This window comes from Myxine glutinosa, chromosome 12, assembly GCF_964187855.1.
Source record: "Myxine glutinosa chromosome 12, kmMyxGlut1.1, whole genome shotgun sequence".
Classification (NCBI taxonomy): Eukaryota; Metazoa; Chordata; class Myxini; order Myxiniformes; family Myxinidae; genus Myxine; species Myxine glutinosa.
Window position 1 is genome coordinate 10,572,928 of NC_136272.1, and position 13,061 is coordinate 10,585,988.

Consider the following 13,061-nt stretch of genomic DNA (forward strand, 5'->3'; position numbering starts at 1 on the left):
GAACATAGCTGGGTCAGAAAGTAGGAGAAGTCAGACAGGAATGATGGGTGTGGTTTGGGAGGGCGGTAGACGACAGCCATGACTGACTGCGTGCGACCAGAGAGTTTAAAAGCCAGGTGTTCAAATGATGGAGCAGATGAGATGGAGATGAGGTTGGTCTTGATGTCTTGACGGTGGATAACGGCAATTCCACCACCTCGGCCCTCCGAGCGTGGTTTATTGACGTAGGAATATCCATTGGGTGTGGTGAGGTTGAGTGTGTAGTAGTCCAGAGGTTGTTGCCAGGTTTCGGTGAGACAGAGAAAGTCCAGTTTGTTATCCAGGATGTATTCGTTCAGGATGAGGCATTTGTTGTTGAGGGACCGGGTGTTGAACAGGGTGAGCTTGATGTTGTTTTGAACAGCAGGGATGAATTCAGGTGATTTAGCCAGGGTTCGTAGGCAGGAGGTGCGATCGTGTGCGTTGCTGTGACCAGGTGCGCTGGGACGAAGAGTGAGAGTGCGCTGAGCCGACCAGAGGACGGGGATGGAGTGACCTGATTGCAAATAAACAAACTTACGACCGGAGCCACGGTGAATGTACCTGGGTCGTCAGAGGAGTCCATTTGATTTGATGGCAGAGATGCATGATGGGGTGGAGCGGGTATTGAGCAGAAGGAGCCTTGCGGCGGAGTACCGCAGAGCCATGCCAGGCAGGAGCGGAGAGACGAGACGAGGCCAAGGTTGAGGAGGTGAAACAATGGTCCCAACCCACGAGAGCGGGCCCGAGGAAACGAAGGAGCCAGGTAGGTGAAGCCAGGAGCAGAGCCGGGACCAAGCAGAGGGCAGGCAGGAGCAAAGAGACGATCACGAGGCCAAGGTTGATCACGGCAAAGCGGCAAATGCAGCGGCAATCGACCGCCGCCGCTACAAATCTAGATCACGGCGGGAAACCGCCACCAAACCGCTGCGATGGTCACAACCCACAAGAGCACGCCCGAGGAAACAGCGAGCAGGCGAAGGAGCCGGGCAGGCGAAGCAGGGAGCAGAGCCGGGGCTATGCAGAGGGCAGACTCAATGGCCAAAAAATCCGCACGACCACCAAAAAAGAAAGCAACTGACAGTGGCCCGGTCGAAGAAGCGGCGAGCATGTGACGCCTGCGTCCTCTTCATACCGGACCGGAAGCGGAAGTCCAATTGAACATGAAAACATGTACAGCCACATAAAACATACAATGAAGGGATCAGGAGACAATAGGGGGAGAGAGAGGGAAGCACACAAACACAACAGTAGAGAACAGGGACGTCGGTAGATCTGTGGAAGGGGGAGGGCCAGGGAGGAAGGAGGGGTACATGGTATAAAGCAAATCAACACTACTAGGAATTTCAGGAAAGAAGTTGGGGATTGAAAGAGGCGGATTTGGGGTGTTTTAACGGGGGTAGAAAAGGTCAAGGTTTTGGATGGGGGAAAAAATAAGAGATGATGGTGAACAGCTGTTTTAAAGACCTGGAGGGGGGAGAGGGATTGAAGAGAGTGGGGGAGTTTGTTCCAGAGGCGGGAGAAAAGAGGAATGAAAGAGTGAAGTAGTATGACACTTTTCTACGTACATGACACACTGACACAGTTATTGGTCTGACTCATTCAATCCAGTCTCCAGGTACATTTCACATTCTCACCCTGTCACTGGAAGTTTTGGCAAAGGACCCCATTTATTTCCACAATTCACCACTAGTTGAGGTTCAGTCTCTGAAAATTCTGGGCCTCAACATCATCCACCACCTTTCATGGGCTGACCACATAGCAAAGCTGGCTAGCTGCAGATTGGACTTCCTCCATCACGCCAAGTTCTTCCTTGGTAGATGTGAACTCTTTACAGGCTCGAAGGATCAATGGAGTAGTTCACCCCCAATGGGAAAGCGTCCCCCTGTCCCCTTATACCTATCTCTCCAAGATACTGTGCAATTCAAAAAGCTCCTAACATCATTGGCATCTCCCACAAAGAAGCAGAAGCACACAGCCCGCTGCACTGTCGTCGAAGACGAGTTGTTTATACAACTCCTTCTCCAGTCTTGCTCCCTCTTGTGCTGTATCATCCCTGCAGATTGCACACAATTTCAGTAACCTCCTCCTTGTGAAACTCGAAATATCCAAGCTTTCTGCTCACCTCTACAACAATGTTTGTCTCTACTCCCACTTCCTCAGTCTATTCAATCCCAGTCTTCCCTCTTGGGCCTAAATTTGGCAGTACACCACCACCTAAGGCCATCAGCAATCCCTCTGTTATCTTTTGTACTTCCCTTAACTGGGCTGCACTTACCCTCCCCTTCTATTTTATGATTGCCATGTTCCGTTCCCCAGCTCTCTTTCTCCTGTTGCTGGGTGTGTCAAATTGTTGTCCATTGCCTTATACCCTCTCTCACTCTTCCATAATCTTGGATTGAATATCTAAAAAAAAAAATTACAACTGACAAACTCTTCTGGAATTTGCACATAAATGTATAGTCTGTTCTGAGGAGGTTCATCACCGAATGCCAAAAAAAAATAAAAAATCAACAATGAACAATACAAATGCAGACATACCGATCCTCGCAGGAACAGCACAACACGTCCAACACCAAAGTGTCCTCCTAGAGTCTTCACTGCAGAAAGAAACAGTAGGCCTTCTTGGTTGTAGTCCTGCATTGGGTTCGTGAGTGGAATATCAGTGGCGAGTGCTGGCCTAAATGGACCAAAATAAAATCCATCAGATCCAATCACTGTTGAAACGGCTCATGGGTATGCAGGTATGCAGCAATAACAATTATTTGTAGACTACCTGAGTTGGCAATTGTCACAGCAGTGAGAGGTACCGCAGAGGCCAACAATGACCTCCCTTAGTTGTGGCTCCTCAAAGTGTGACAGGAGGAGTCTGACAATAAAAGAGAGAGGTGAACCACATCATTAATGATCATGAGATTGATAGCATCTCAAACGAGAGAGTTCATGGAACACAATACCCCACGCAGTGTTCAAGTATATACAGGAGGGCCTTGATGTTTGCAGTGGATATGTTCTTGAAAACCCCGGTGAACAGTAAATACACAAACTTGGGGGCAATGTGGAAAATAGGGTGAGGGACTTCAACGTTTAAATTTGTCCAAACTGTAACCTTAATCATCATGTTTGTGCATTGTTTTTGTGCCATTTATTTTCATGAATAAACGAGTTATTAAGAACATAAAATAAAATTTATTTTCTTGAATTGTTCAGATCATGAAACTTACCTTTAATAATAATGATGATAAACCTGATCCAATAATGCGATGGTGATATTGATGATGGCGACGATAGACGAGTTGATGGAGATTATGGTGATGATTATTTTGTGGGGCTTGAGGGGGTTATTGTATTGACGGCCCATGTTAATTAGATGATTAAATGTGGAAAATAGTTTGCCAACCCGTGGTTATTCAAGCGCATTGACCTCAATCCGCAAACATCGACTCAATAAATTCATCGCAAAAGAGAGAATCCAAGAAGGGGAAACCAGCGAATGGCAAGGCCCGCCTATAAAGGGTGCTTCAAAAAAATGTTAACACAAATGGGATTATATATGTCAAAAGTATTAAGATTTTATTTTGAAGCACCCTGTACTTCAATTTTAATAAAATAGTGATTTTAAAGATTGTTTAAAAAATCTGGAAGCTTAGCGCTCCTGAAGCAGTCTTGTACACCAACCACCCTTGTACACTGTAATAAGACGACATTGAGTTGCAGTTTAGGAGATTGAGGCTTTATTGATTGGTACATAGCCATTTGGTGGCCCCTTCTTCACCCTGATACACATGCCATGCCCTCTAATGCTATATATCGATATATTGCATGGTTCCTGGAAGTATTCTGAAGGAAATTTGTGTTCTGCAGTCTTCAAGTATATAATTCAAATCAGTAACTAGAACCGCACTCGGAAGAGCGCATACCTCCGCCAGGCTGAACAGTTTAGGTTTTGTACCCCACTGATAGGCCGGATCTGGATTCGGACTTGAACCAAAATCGAATCGGCTTGTTCTTCTCACCTAACCAACTCATCCATCAAGTTTTGCAACAAGTCGTCCACAATTTTGAAATATCATGCTGTACAGTATATCATTTTTGGCCCGATCACTTGATTAAGAATTAAAAATTTAAAAAATGCTAGTATCGGGAGTCGTATTCGTATCTTCCAAGATCGAATAAATTCTTCCTCGTCACACAAACAACCAGTCTACAAAATTTTGGCCTAATATATCCCCAATTTATTTTTTGTATACTTAGTCTAGGCTCATATGAGAGGTAACAAGTGGGACAACGAGAGGGAAAAGAGAGGGAAATACAACAACAGTAGAGAACAGACACATCTCTGAAAGAGAGAGGGCTAAGGCGGGGTACACAGGATAAACAAGATGGACACAGCAGGGGCTTTCAGGAAAGAAAACAGGGAATTTGAAGGAGGTAGGTTTGGGGTGGATTAATGGGGGTAGAAAAACTCAAAGATTTGGTTGGGGGAAGATAGGAGATGGTGGTGAACAGTTTGTGAGGCAGTTGCAGGAGAAGTACATGGAGAAGAGGAAGAAGTTGTTTCTTGGGTTTGTTGATCTGGAGAAAGCATTCAATAGGGTTCCAAACAGAGTATTGACATGGGCATTGAGGAAGTTAGGAGTGGAGGAATGGTTGATCAGAGTAGTGATGGCAATGTACAACAAAAGAGCGCGCACAGCTGTAAGGACGAAGGACGGGAACAGTGGTGAGTTTGAGGTGAAGGTGGGAGTGCATCAGGGGTCAGCACCAAGTCCACTACTATTTGGAGCTGTGATGGAGGTGCTGGCTCAGAACGTAAAGGAGGGTTTACCGTGGGAGTTGTTGTATGCAGATGATCTGGTGGTAATTGCGGAAAGTATGGATGGACTGAAGGAAAAGATGAACAAGTGGAAGGAATGTATGGAGACAAAAGATCTGAAGGTGAATATCGGAAAGACAAAGGTGATGGCAAGTGGTAAAGCATGTGGTGAGGTGGAAAGAACTGGGAAGTGGCCCTGTGCTGTGTGTAGGAAGGGTGTCGGAGTGAACTCCATTCAATGTACAATGTGCGCTGAGTGGGTTCATCAAAAATGTAGTGGTCTGAGAGGGTCATTAACCAGTGTGGCAGCTACATTCAAATGTAAGGTGTGCACAGAGGGAGCTGCAGATGAGGAAATGTTGAGTTGGATCTTGGAGACGGCGTGAAGCTGGAAGGTGTGAAAACATTTTGCTACCTCGGAGACATGCTGAATGGAGAAGGTGGATCAGACTCGGCAACGGTTGCTAGAGTGAGATGTGCATGGAAGAAGTTTTGGGAGCTGAGTGGAGTGCTCATGATGAGGGGAGTGTCGTTGAAGCTGAAGGGAAAGGTGTATGCTGCATGTGTGAGAAGTGTTATGATTTATGGGAGCGAGACATGGGTAATGAACGAAGAGCAGCAACGAAGGTTGGAAAGGGTGGAAATGCGAATGGTTCGACGGATGTGCGGGGTATCGTTGAGAGAGAGGAAGACAAATGATGAATTGCGAAAGATGATGGGAATAGAGCCTGTGATTGATGCTGTGAAGAGGAACAGGTTGAGATGGTTGGTCATGTGTTGAGGAAGGATAAAAGTGACTGGTTGAGAAGAGTGATGGAAATGAATGTAGAAGGAAGTAGAGGACGGGGAAGACCGAGAAAGACGGCTAAAGATGGTGGAAGAAGAAATGCGGGCAAGGGGGTTAACAAGGAGAGTTGCAGAAAATAGGGCAAAATGGAGAGGATTGTCATGGGGACCGCAAGGCTACCCCCCACTCTAGTAGGGAAAATGGCCGTTAAAATGCATGTTGTTGTTGTTGTTGTTGTTGTTGTTGTTGGTGAACAGCTGTTTTGACAAAGAGTGTGGGAGTTTGTTCCAGAGGTGGGAAAAAGAGGATTGAAAGAGTGAAGGTGCGCAGAGAGTCTTGATTTTGTCAGTTTCACCAGAAAAGGGTTGCTGGCAGACATTGTGCAACCTGCAGGAATATTTGGGGGACCGAGCACAGACAGAGCAGGGGATGCAAGGCCAAAGAGGAGTCGGTAGAACACAGAAAGACCACCAACCTGCATGCAATAAGAGAGTGAAAGGCCCTCAGAATCAGCTTCATCAGGGGAGATAGCAATGATTCTGAAAGCTTTGGTTTCAACCGCGTGAAGGCAAGCCAGGTGTAAAGCAGGTGCACCAGCCCAGAGGGGAGAGCAGTATTCCATCAAGCTGTGAATGAAAGCTTCGTATGTGTTGAGGAGCTCAGCAGTGCCAAGGAAGGTCTTCACAAGACAGAGGATGCCAAGTCGGTGACTGGCTTTGGAGACCAGCTTGGAAATGTGGTTTTCACAGGAAAGACCATGGCAGATAGTGAGACCCAAAAGCCTGAGTGCCAGAACTTCTTCGAGAGGATTTTTAAGAAAGTAGGTGGGAGGGTTTTCCAGATGGTCTTTTCTGAGAGACATCGTAAGAGTGTGAGATTTGTCAGGATTGAAAGACATGTTCCACTTGTTTGCCCAGTCTGTGATTTTTTCCAGGTCTGCAGAGAGTGAGGAGGCTGCAGACTGCTGATCTGAGGGATGAGGAATGGAGCGACAGAGAGTAGAGTCATCAGCAAAGAGATCGAGAGGATTTTCAAGAGAGTCAGAGAGATCATTGATGAAGACCAGAAAAAGCACAGGGCCCAGAACACTGCCTTGGGGAACTCCAGCCTAAACAGGAAGAGGAGATGAGAGAAACCCATTCAGGGCCACACGTTGACTACGACTAGAGAGGAAGTCCGCCAGCCATGCGTGGAGATTTCCATGGATGATGGAAATCCATGGGAGGGTTGTCCAGTCGGTCTTTTCTCAGAGGCATAGTGAGAGTGTGAGATTTGTCAGGATTGAAAGACATGTTCTACTTGTTTGACCAGTCTGTGACTTTGTCCAGGTCTGCAGAGAGTGAAGAGGCTGTGACCTGCCGATCTGAGGGATGAGGAATGGAGCGGCAGAGAGTGGAAAAATCAGCAAAGAGATAGAGAGTATTTTCCAGAGAGTCGGAGAGATCATTAATGAAGACCAGAAAAAGCACAGGGCCCCATAACACTGCCTTGCGGACCTCCAGAGTGGACAGGAAGTGGATATGAGAGAATTCCATTTGGAGCCACATGTTGACTACAACAGAAAAGGAGGTCGACGAGCCAGCAGTGGAGATTTCCATAGATACCATAAGAGGAGAGTTTGGTGAGCAGGACGGGGTGCCAGACCATATGGAAGGCACAATATATGTCAAGGGAGAAGGCTATAATTTCCTGCTTCGCATTGAGGACCTCCATCCATTGTTGAGCCAGTAGAAGCAGCATGTCCAGAGCAGAGTGACCTGATCTGAATCCAAATTGTTGATCTGAGATGAAGCCATTGGAGAAGAGGAAGGATTTAATAGCAGAAGCAATGGTGGATTCCATGACCTTGCTGATTATTGTGAGCAGGCTGATTGGTCTGTAGTTGCAAGGATCTGTTTTTGCACCTTTTTGGTGTAAAGCAGTAATGTTGGCTGCTTTCCAAGCAGATGGTAAATTACCTTGAGCAAAAGAAAGGGTGAAGAGAACAGAGAGAGGGTGAGATAGAGCAGCAAAGCAGGATCTTAGGTCCCGTGGGCTGGTCCAGCTGCAGAATCAGAGTCGAGGTTTGAAAATAAACTTCTCCACTTTGTTAGGAGAGAAGGACACAGAGTCCAGGAGCAGCTGAGTTTGACTGGTTAAAGTGGATACAGAGAGCGATGAGTTTGGGTCACAAGATTCTGAGCTAAACACAGAGTTGCGGCATTCAGCCTTTTCTCAGGAAGTGTCAGCTGTGTAGCCGTTTGAGGTGAGGGAGGGGGAACAAACACCAGAAACAGACTCGATCCTTATGCCTTTCTCAAGTTATTGCGGGAATTAAAATCTATCACAGATGCACGAGCGAATGAACAGCCGGACGGAAAACCAGAAAACATAATGCTTCCCGCGATTTTGGCGGCGGATACTTAAATAAATTCTTGAGAAAAATGCCATGGGCAAAGAAAAGGCCCCTTTATATATGGTATATGTCATGTGGCAAAGTATAGAAAAGAAGGAACATTCCATAGCTTGTAGAAAATGCCAAACAATAGAAAAGAAGGGACATTTTAAACAAATCTTGTGTGCTGGACTACTGCATGCTGGACTAGTGCACGACCCATGTGTTCTTCGAAGGCACCTTGTGATGCTCTAGAAAAGTTCATATAAAGGGGCGCCCTACATCTGGCAAATAAAATACATTTACTTCTTCATGCAGCTGTATGAATCAAATTGGTGCACCTTTATATTAGCCCAGCTAACTTGATCAGTATTTATTAAACACAGAGTTGGAACAAGTTCCTGTCTTGTTTCTCTATTTACCCTTGTTTTTTTGCCACCTTTTTTTGGTCTCCATTTGTTCTCTGCTTTTTATTATTTTTAGTATTGTTGCCACAAATTGATCTTGATCTTCCTGAGAACCATTTTTCCTTCACTGATTTTGGTAAAATATTGCACATTGGCAAAGGTTCCATTTTAATAGTTTTCCATAGGCGAGTGCACTCATCAACAGATTATTTTGAACAGATACTTCTTGGCGGGTCAAATTCCATTAGAAGCACATTCTGCAAACGTTTTGCTCGTGATCGTGCAACATAAGCCATTCTATTTTCAAATCGTGTTTCACCAATATCGAAGAATACTTTGTCCAGCGATAATCCTTGGAATTCGTGAATTGTCATTGCATTAGCAACAGCCCGGGAGAATTGCTTTCTTGTGACAAAAATGTTGTTTCCAACTTTATAATCACCTGTTGCTTTTTCAACTCCCACTTCAAACCCGTTGTCAAACTTTACACTGATTATGCCAACTTGGCCAGTGTTATCCTGTGCAATGCTGCACAATTCCGCAGGCACCATTTGTAAGACTGAGTTCAACGTTGACATTTCGAATCATCATTACTCACACACTAATGCCAAATTTGAGACCTTCTGGGAGCCCTGCTGTTTGAGATCGTTTTTTTGGGGGCTTTTTTGATCGTCGCCCTTTAGCTTTCTTTACTTTCTTTTCCATGTCTAAAGCCTTGATTGTTACAAGATCGCCATCATGATGTGCCGCCAACATGATGTGTTGATAAATGTATCCACATCCTCATTCTTGGCCAACAACGCCCGTGGAACCTCTTCATTTGCACCCTTGTCTTTCAAAAATTCATAAAATCTTGATGCTGCGAATGCTACTCTTTCTTCTCTTGTTTTTGCACGAGCATATTCATGAGGGTATATTGCAGACAGAAGCCGTCCTTTTAGCAGATTTATATCTTCTTCTATAGGACTGCAGTGATCAAGAATAGTGATAAATTGTTCTTCATCCTTTTGTCACATATTTCTGTCAATTCTTCATAGGTAACAATGTTTGTCCACAAAGAGACTGGGCTCGTACCAATGGATTTGAATGCACGTTTTGCTTCACTTCAAAGCAAACTCTTGTAGCAAACTTCGGTTCTTACTGGTCGCAGCTGTAGAAAATCACCGAATAATAGAATATTCACGCCACCAAATGGAAATGTCTTGCCAGGTGAAAATATTTCCTGCAGACGCAAGTGCATCATTGATAGCACAACATTTGACACCATTGATATTTCATCCACAATTAGAAGATGCATATGCTTCATCAACATGCGCAGCAGTGTTTGCTTTTCGCTCTGCAATGGGGTGTATGTACCAACTGCTCCGTGCTGTACAAGAAGTGCCAGAAGACGGTGTAGTGTTGTTCCCTGCACATTACAATGTAATGCTGCAACACCAGTTGGTGCAGCAATCATGACAATTGGATAACTTTTTTCTTTTGATTCACTTTTGTCTTCCTTTGCTTTCTCCTCAGGCATTACCTCATCTTCAGGTTTACTTGCAACCCCTGTAATTGGTTCATATTTTTTGGTCAAACAATCAGCCAATGCATCAATAAGATGACTTTTTCCTGTTCCATCAACACCAGAGATTAACTTGAAAATTTGTGTAATTTGTCATCACACTGGCACATTCCAAGAGAATGTTGGTCTTGATGGGCAATAGTGTCATCAACATATTCGAGAATATTTTTCTGCCCAGAATTCAAAATTTCGATACACTCATTTAAATCAATTTCATCAATAATTCTTGGTTTTATTTAAAATTGATTAAGGATGTCATCATCTATTTCCTTTACTTCTTCTTGTTCCATTTTGGCATTTTCTTCTCGGATTTGTTTAATCATTCCAGTAGTGTCTTTTGCAAACTGATAGCTTTCTATCCATTTATTAGCTTCTGTTGACATATTTGATTCCATTTCCAAAAACCTTTCTCGATATATAGCATGTGGACGATCACCTTTAAGTTCATGTTCAGATCTCCATTAAGTGGAGCTCTATCTAACCCTCTCTCTGTTCTCTTAACACTCTCTTTTGCTCAATGTCATCTGCTTGAAAATCAGCCAACATTACCACTTTACACAAAAAAGGTGCAAAAACAGATCCTTGCAACTACAGACCAATCAGCCTGCTCCCAATAATCAGCAAGGTCATGAAATCAATCATCGCTTTTGACATCAAATTCTTCCTCTTCTCCAATGGCTTGATCTCAGATCATCAATTTGGATTCAGACCAGGTCATTCTACTCTGGACATGCCACTTCTGCTCTGCTATCTCAACAATGGATGGTGGTCCTTCATGCCAAAGAAGAAATCAGAGCCGTCTCCCTCGACATATCACGTGCCTTCGATATGGTCTGGCACCCCACTCTGCTCACCAAACTCTCCTCCTATGGTATCCATGGAAATCTCCACGTGTGGCTTGCGGACTTCCTCTCTGGTCATAGTCAACAGGTGGCCCTGAATGGTTTTCTCTCATCTCCCCTTCCTGTTCAGGCTGGAGTTCCCCAAAAAATTGTTCTGGGCCCTGTGCTTTTTCTGGACTTCATCAATGATCTCTCCGACTCTCTGGAAAATCCTCTCTATCTCTTTGCTGATGCCTCCACTTCAAAAACTTCACACTGCCGCTCCTTTCCTCTTCCCTCAGATCGGCAGTCTGCAGCCTACTCACTCTCTGCAGACCTGGACAAAATCACAGACTGGTCAAACAAGTGGAACATGTCTTTCAATCCTTACAAATCTCACACTCTTACAATGTCTCTCCGAAAAGACCAACTGGATAACCCTCCCATCTGCTTTCTCAACAATCCTCTTCAAGAAGTTCTGTCACTCAAGCTTTTGGGTCTCACTATCTGCCATGGTCTTTCCTGCGAAAACCACATTCCAAAGCCAGTCGCCGACTGGGCATCCTCCGTCGTGTGAAGTCCTTCCTTGGCACACCTGAGCTCCTCACCACATACAAGGCTTTCATCCATAGCTCAATTGAATACTGTTCTCCCCTCTGGAACGGTGCTCCTGCCAGTGTGTACCCCGGTTTAGAATAGGTACAACGTATCCCTGCGCATCGTAAGAGGCGACTAAGGGTTGGCGCCAGGAAGGGCATCCGGCCATTAAAAAAAACATTGCCTCAAACAGGGAACCATGATTGTCATGGGGCCCGCAAGGCTAACCCCTGCTCTAGCGGGGAAAATGGCCCTAAAACGATCATTCATTCATTCATATTCCTCTGGGCCGGTGCTCCTGCCTCACACATAGATCGGCTTCACACTGTTGAAAACAAAGCTTTCAGAATCATTGGAATCTCCTGCGATGAAGCTAACTTCGAGGGCCTTTCACTCACTCACCTCAGGCAGTTTGGTGGTCTTTCTGTCTTCTACTGACTCTTCTCCGTACCTGCTCCCCCAGCTCCGTCTGTGCTCTGTCCCCCAAATATTCCGACAGGTCGCACAAGATCCGCCAGCAACCCTCTTATGGTTAAACTGCCAAAATCAAGACTCTCTGCTCACCTTCACTCTTTCATTCCCCTTTCCTCCCGCCTCTGGAACAAACTCCCTCACTCTCTTCAATCCCACTCCTCCCTCCAGGTCTTTAAAACAGCTGTTCACCACCATCTCTTATCTTCTCCCATCCAAAACCTTGATCTTTTCTACCCCCGATAATTCACCCCAGATACACTTTTTTGAAATACCGACTTCTTTCCTGGAAGTCTTAGCAGTGTCCATGTGTTTTTTACCTCTCCCATCCCCCTCCCCCTTTCCCAAGCTTCCTCCCCCAAGCCCTCTCCCTCCCACAGATCTGCTGATGTCCCTGCTCTCAAATGGTGTGCTTGTGTGCTTCCCTCTCTCTCCCCATCTTGTCTCCCGCTCCCTTTATCATATGTTTTATGTGTCAGTTTGTCTTTTTGTGATCAATGTTAGCTCTTACACGAGACTCCATCTTGTATACAAAAAAAAAAAAAGTGAACATCATGAGCAGTCTTCTTGACACATCTTGGACATCATCAGCAATGTTTGGAAGATATGTTCTAATTATCTTGCGGTTACACCATGTTAGGAAGCCCTTATTATTCTTCAGTGCATGAACCAAAGATTTCTTTGGTTCACCAGGCATATTTTTCACTTTTTCTTCTTTACTGTCGTTAAAGTGAGAAGCAATATGAAACAGTGTACATTCCTCCAATTCATCTGGTCTATTTGGATAGTAATTATCTATTAAATTGTTCTTGAAAATACCAGTACTGCCATCATCCATTTGATCCAAATCTGATTGTTTGACCAGACATCGTTGACGTTTCTCTTTAGGATTTGTATTCAGAAACATTGTCTAATCTGAAGCTTCATTGAGATTGTGGCCAAGCAGTTTATCAGCTGCTTCATAAGCACCTACCTGGCACTGACGCAAACGTTTCATGGCAAATGACAAATACTGTCCAAAAACACTCTTGTTCCTGTCAACAGAATTCCAAAATGATTCAATTTGTGCTTGCTCAGCCTTTGTAATGTAGCTTGTAATGTATCGGTTCAGAATCCTCGAATGCTCTCCAATGTAGTGAATATCTATATTCGCTCCCCACATCATTGGAATTGTTGGATTGTAATTATTAGTCCCCTACCGGTGTA

General features: G+C 44.8%; 1 protein-coding gene across 4 annotated transcripts in view; it reads right to left on the reverse strand.

Moving 5' to 3' along the window:
• WRN (WRN RecQ like helicase) overlaps positions 1 to 13,061 on the reverse strand; it is a 124,684-nt gene that overhangs the window by 23,948 nt on the left and 87,675 nt on the right. For all 4 annotated transcript variants that reach the window (XM_068133309.2, XM_068133306.2, XM_068133307.2 and 1 more), the window contains 2 exons: positions 2,795 to 2,887; positions 2,560 to 2,698 (listed from right to left, as the gene is read on the reverse strand). In XM_068133309.2, coding sequence (XP_067989410.2) covers positions 2,560 to 2,698; positions 2,795 to 2,887 — 232 coding nt within the window. The remainder of the gene's footprint in view (positions 1 to 2,559; positions 2,699 to 2,794; positions 2,888 to 13,061) is intronic.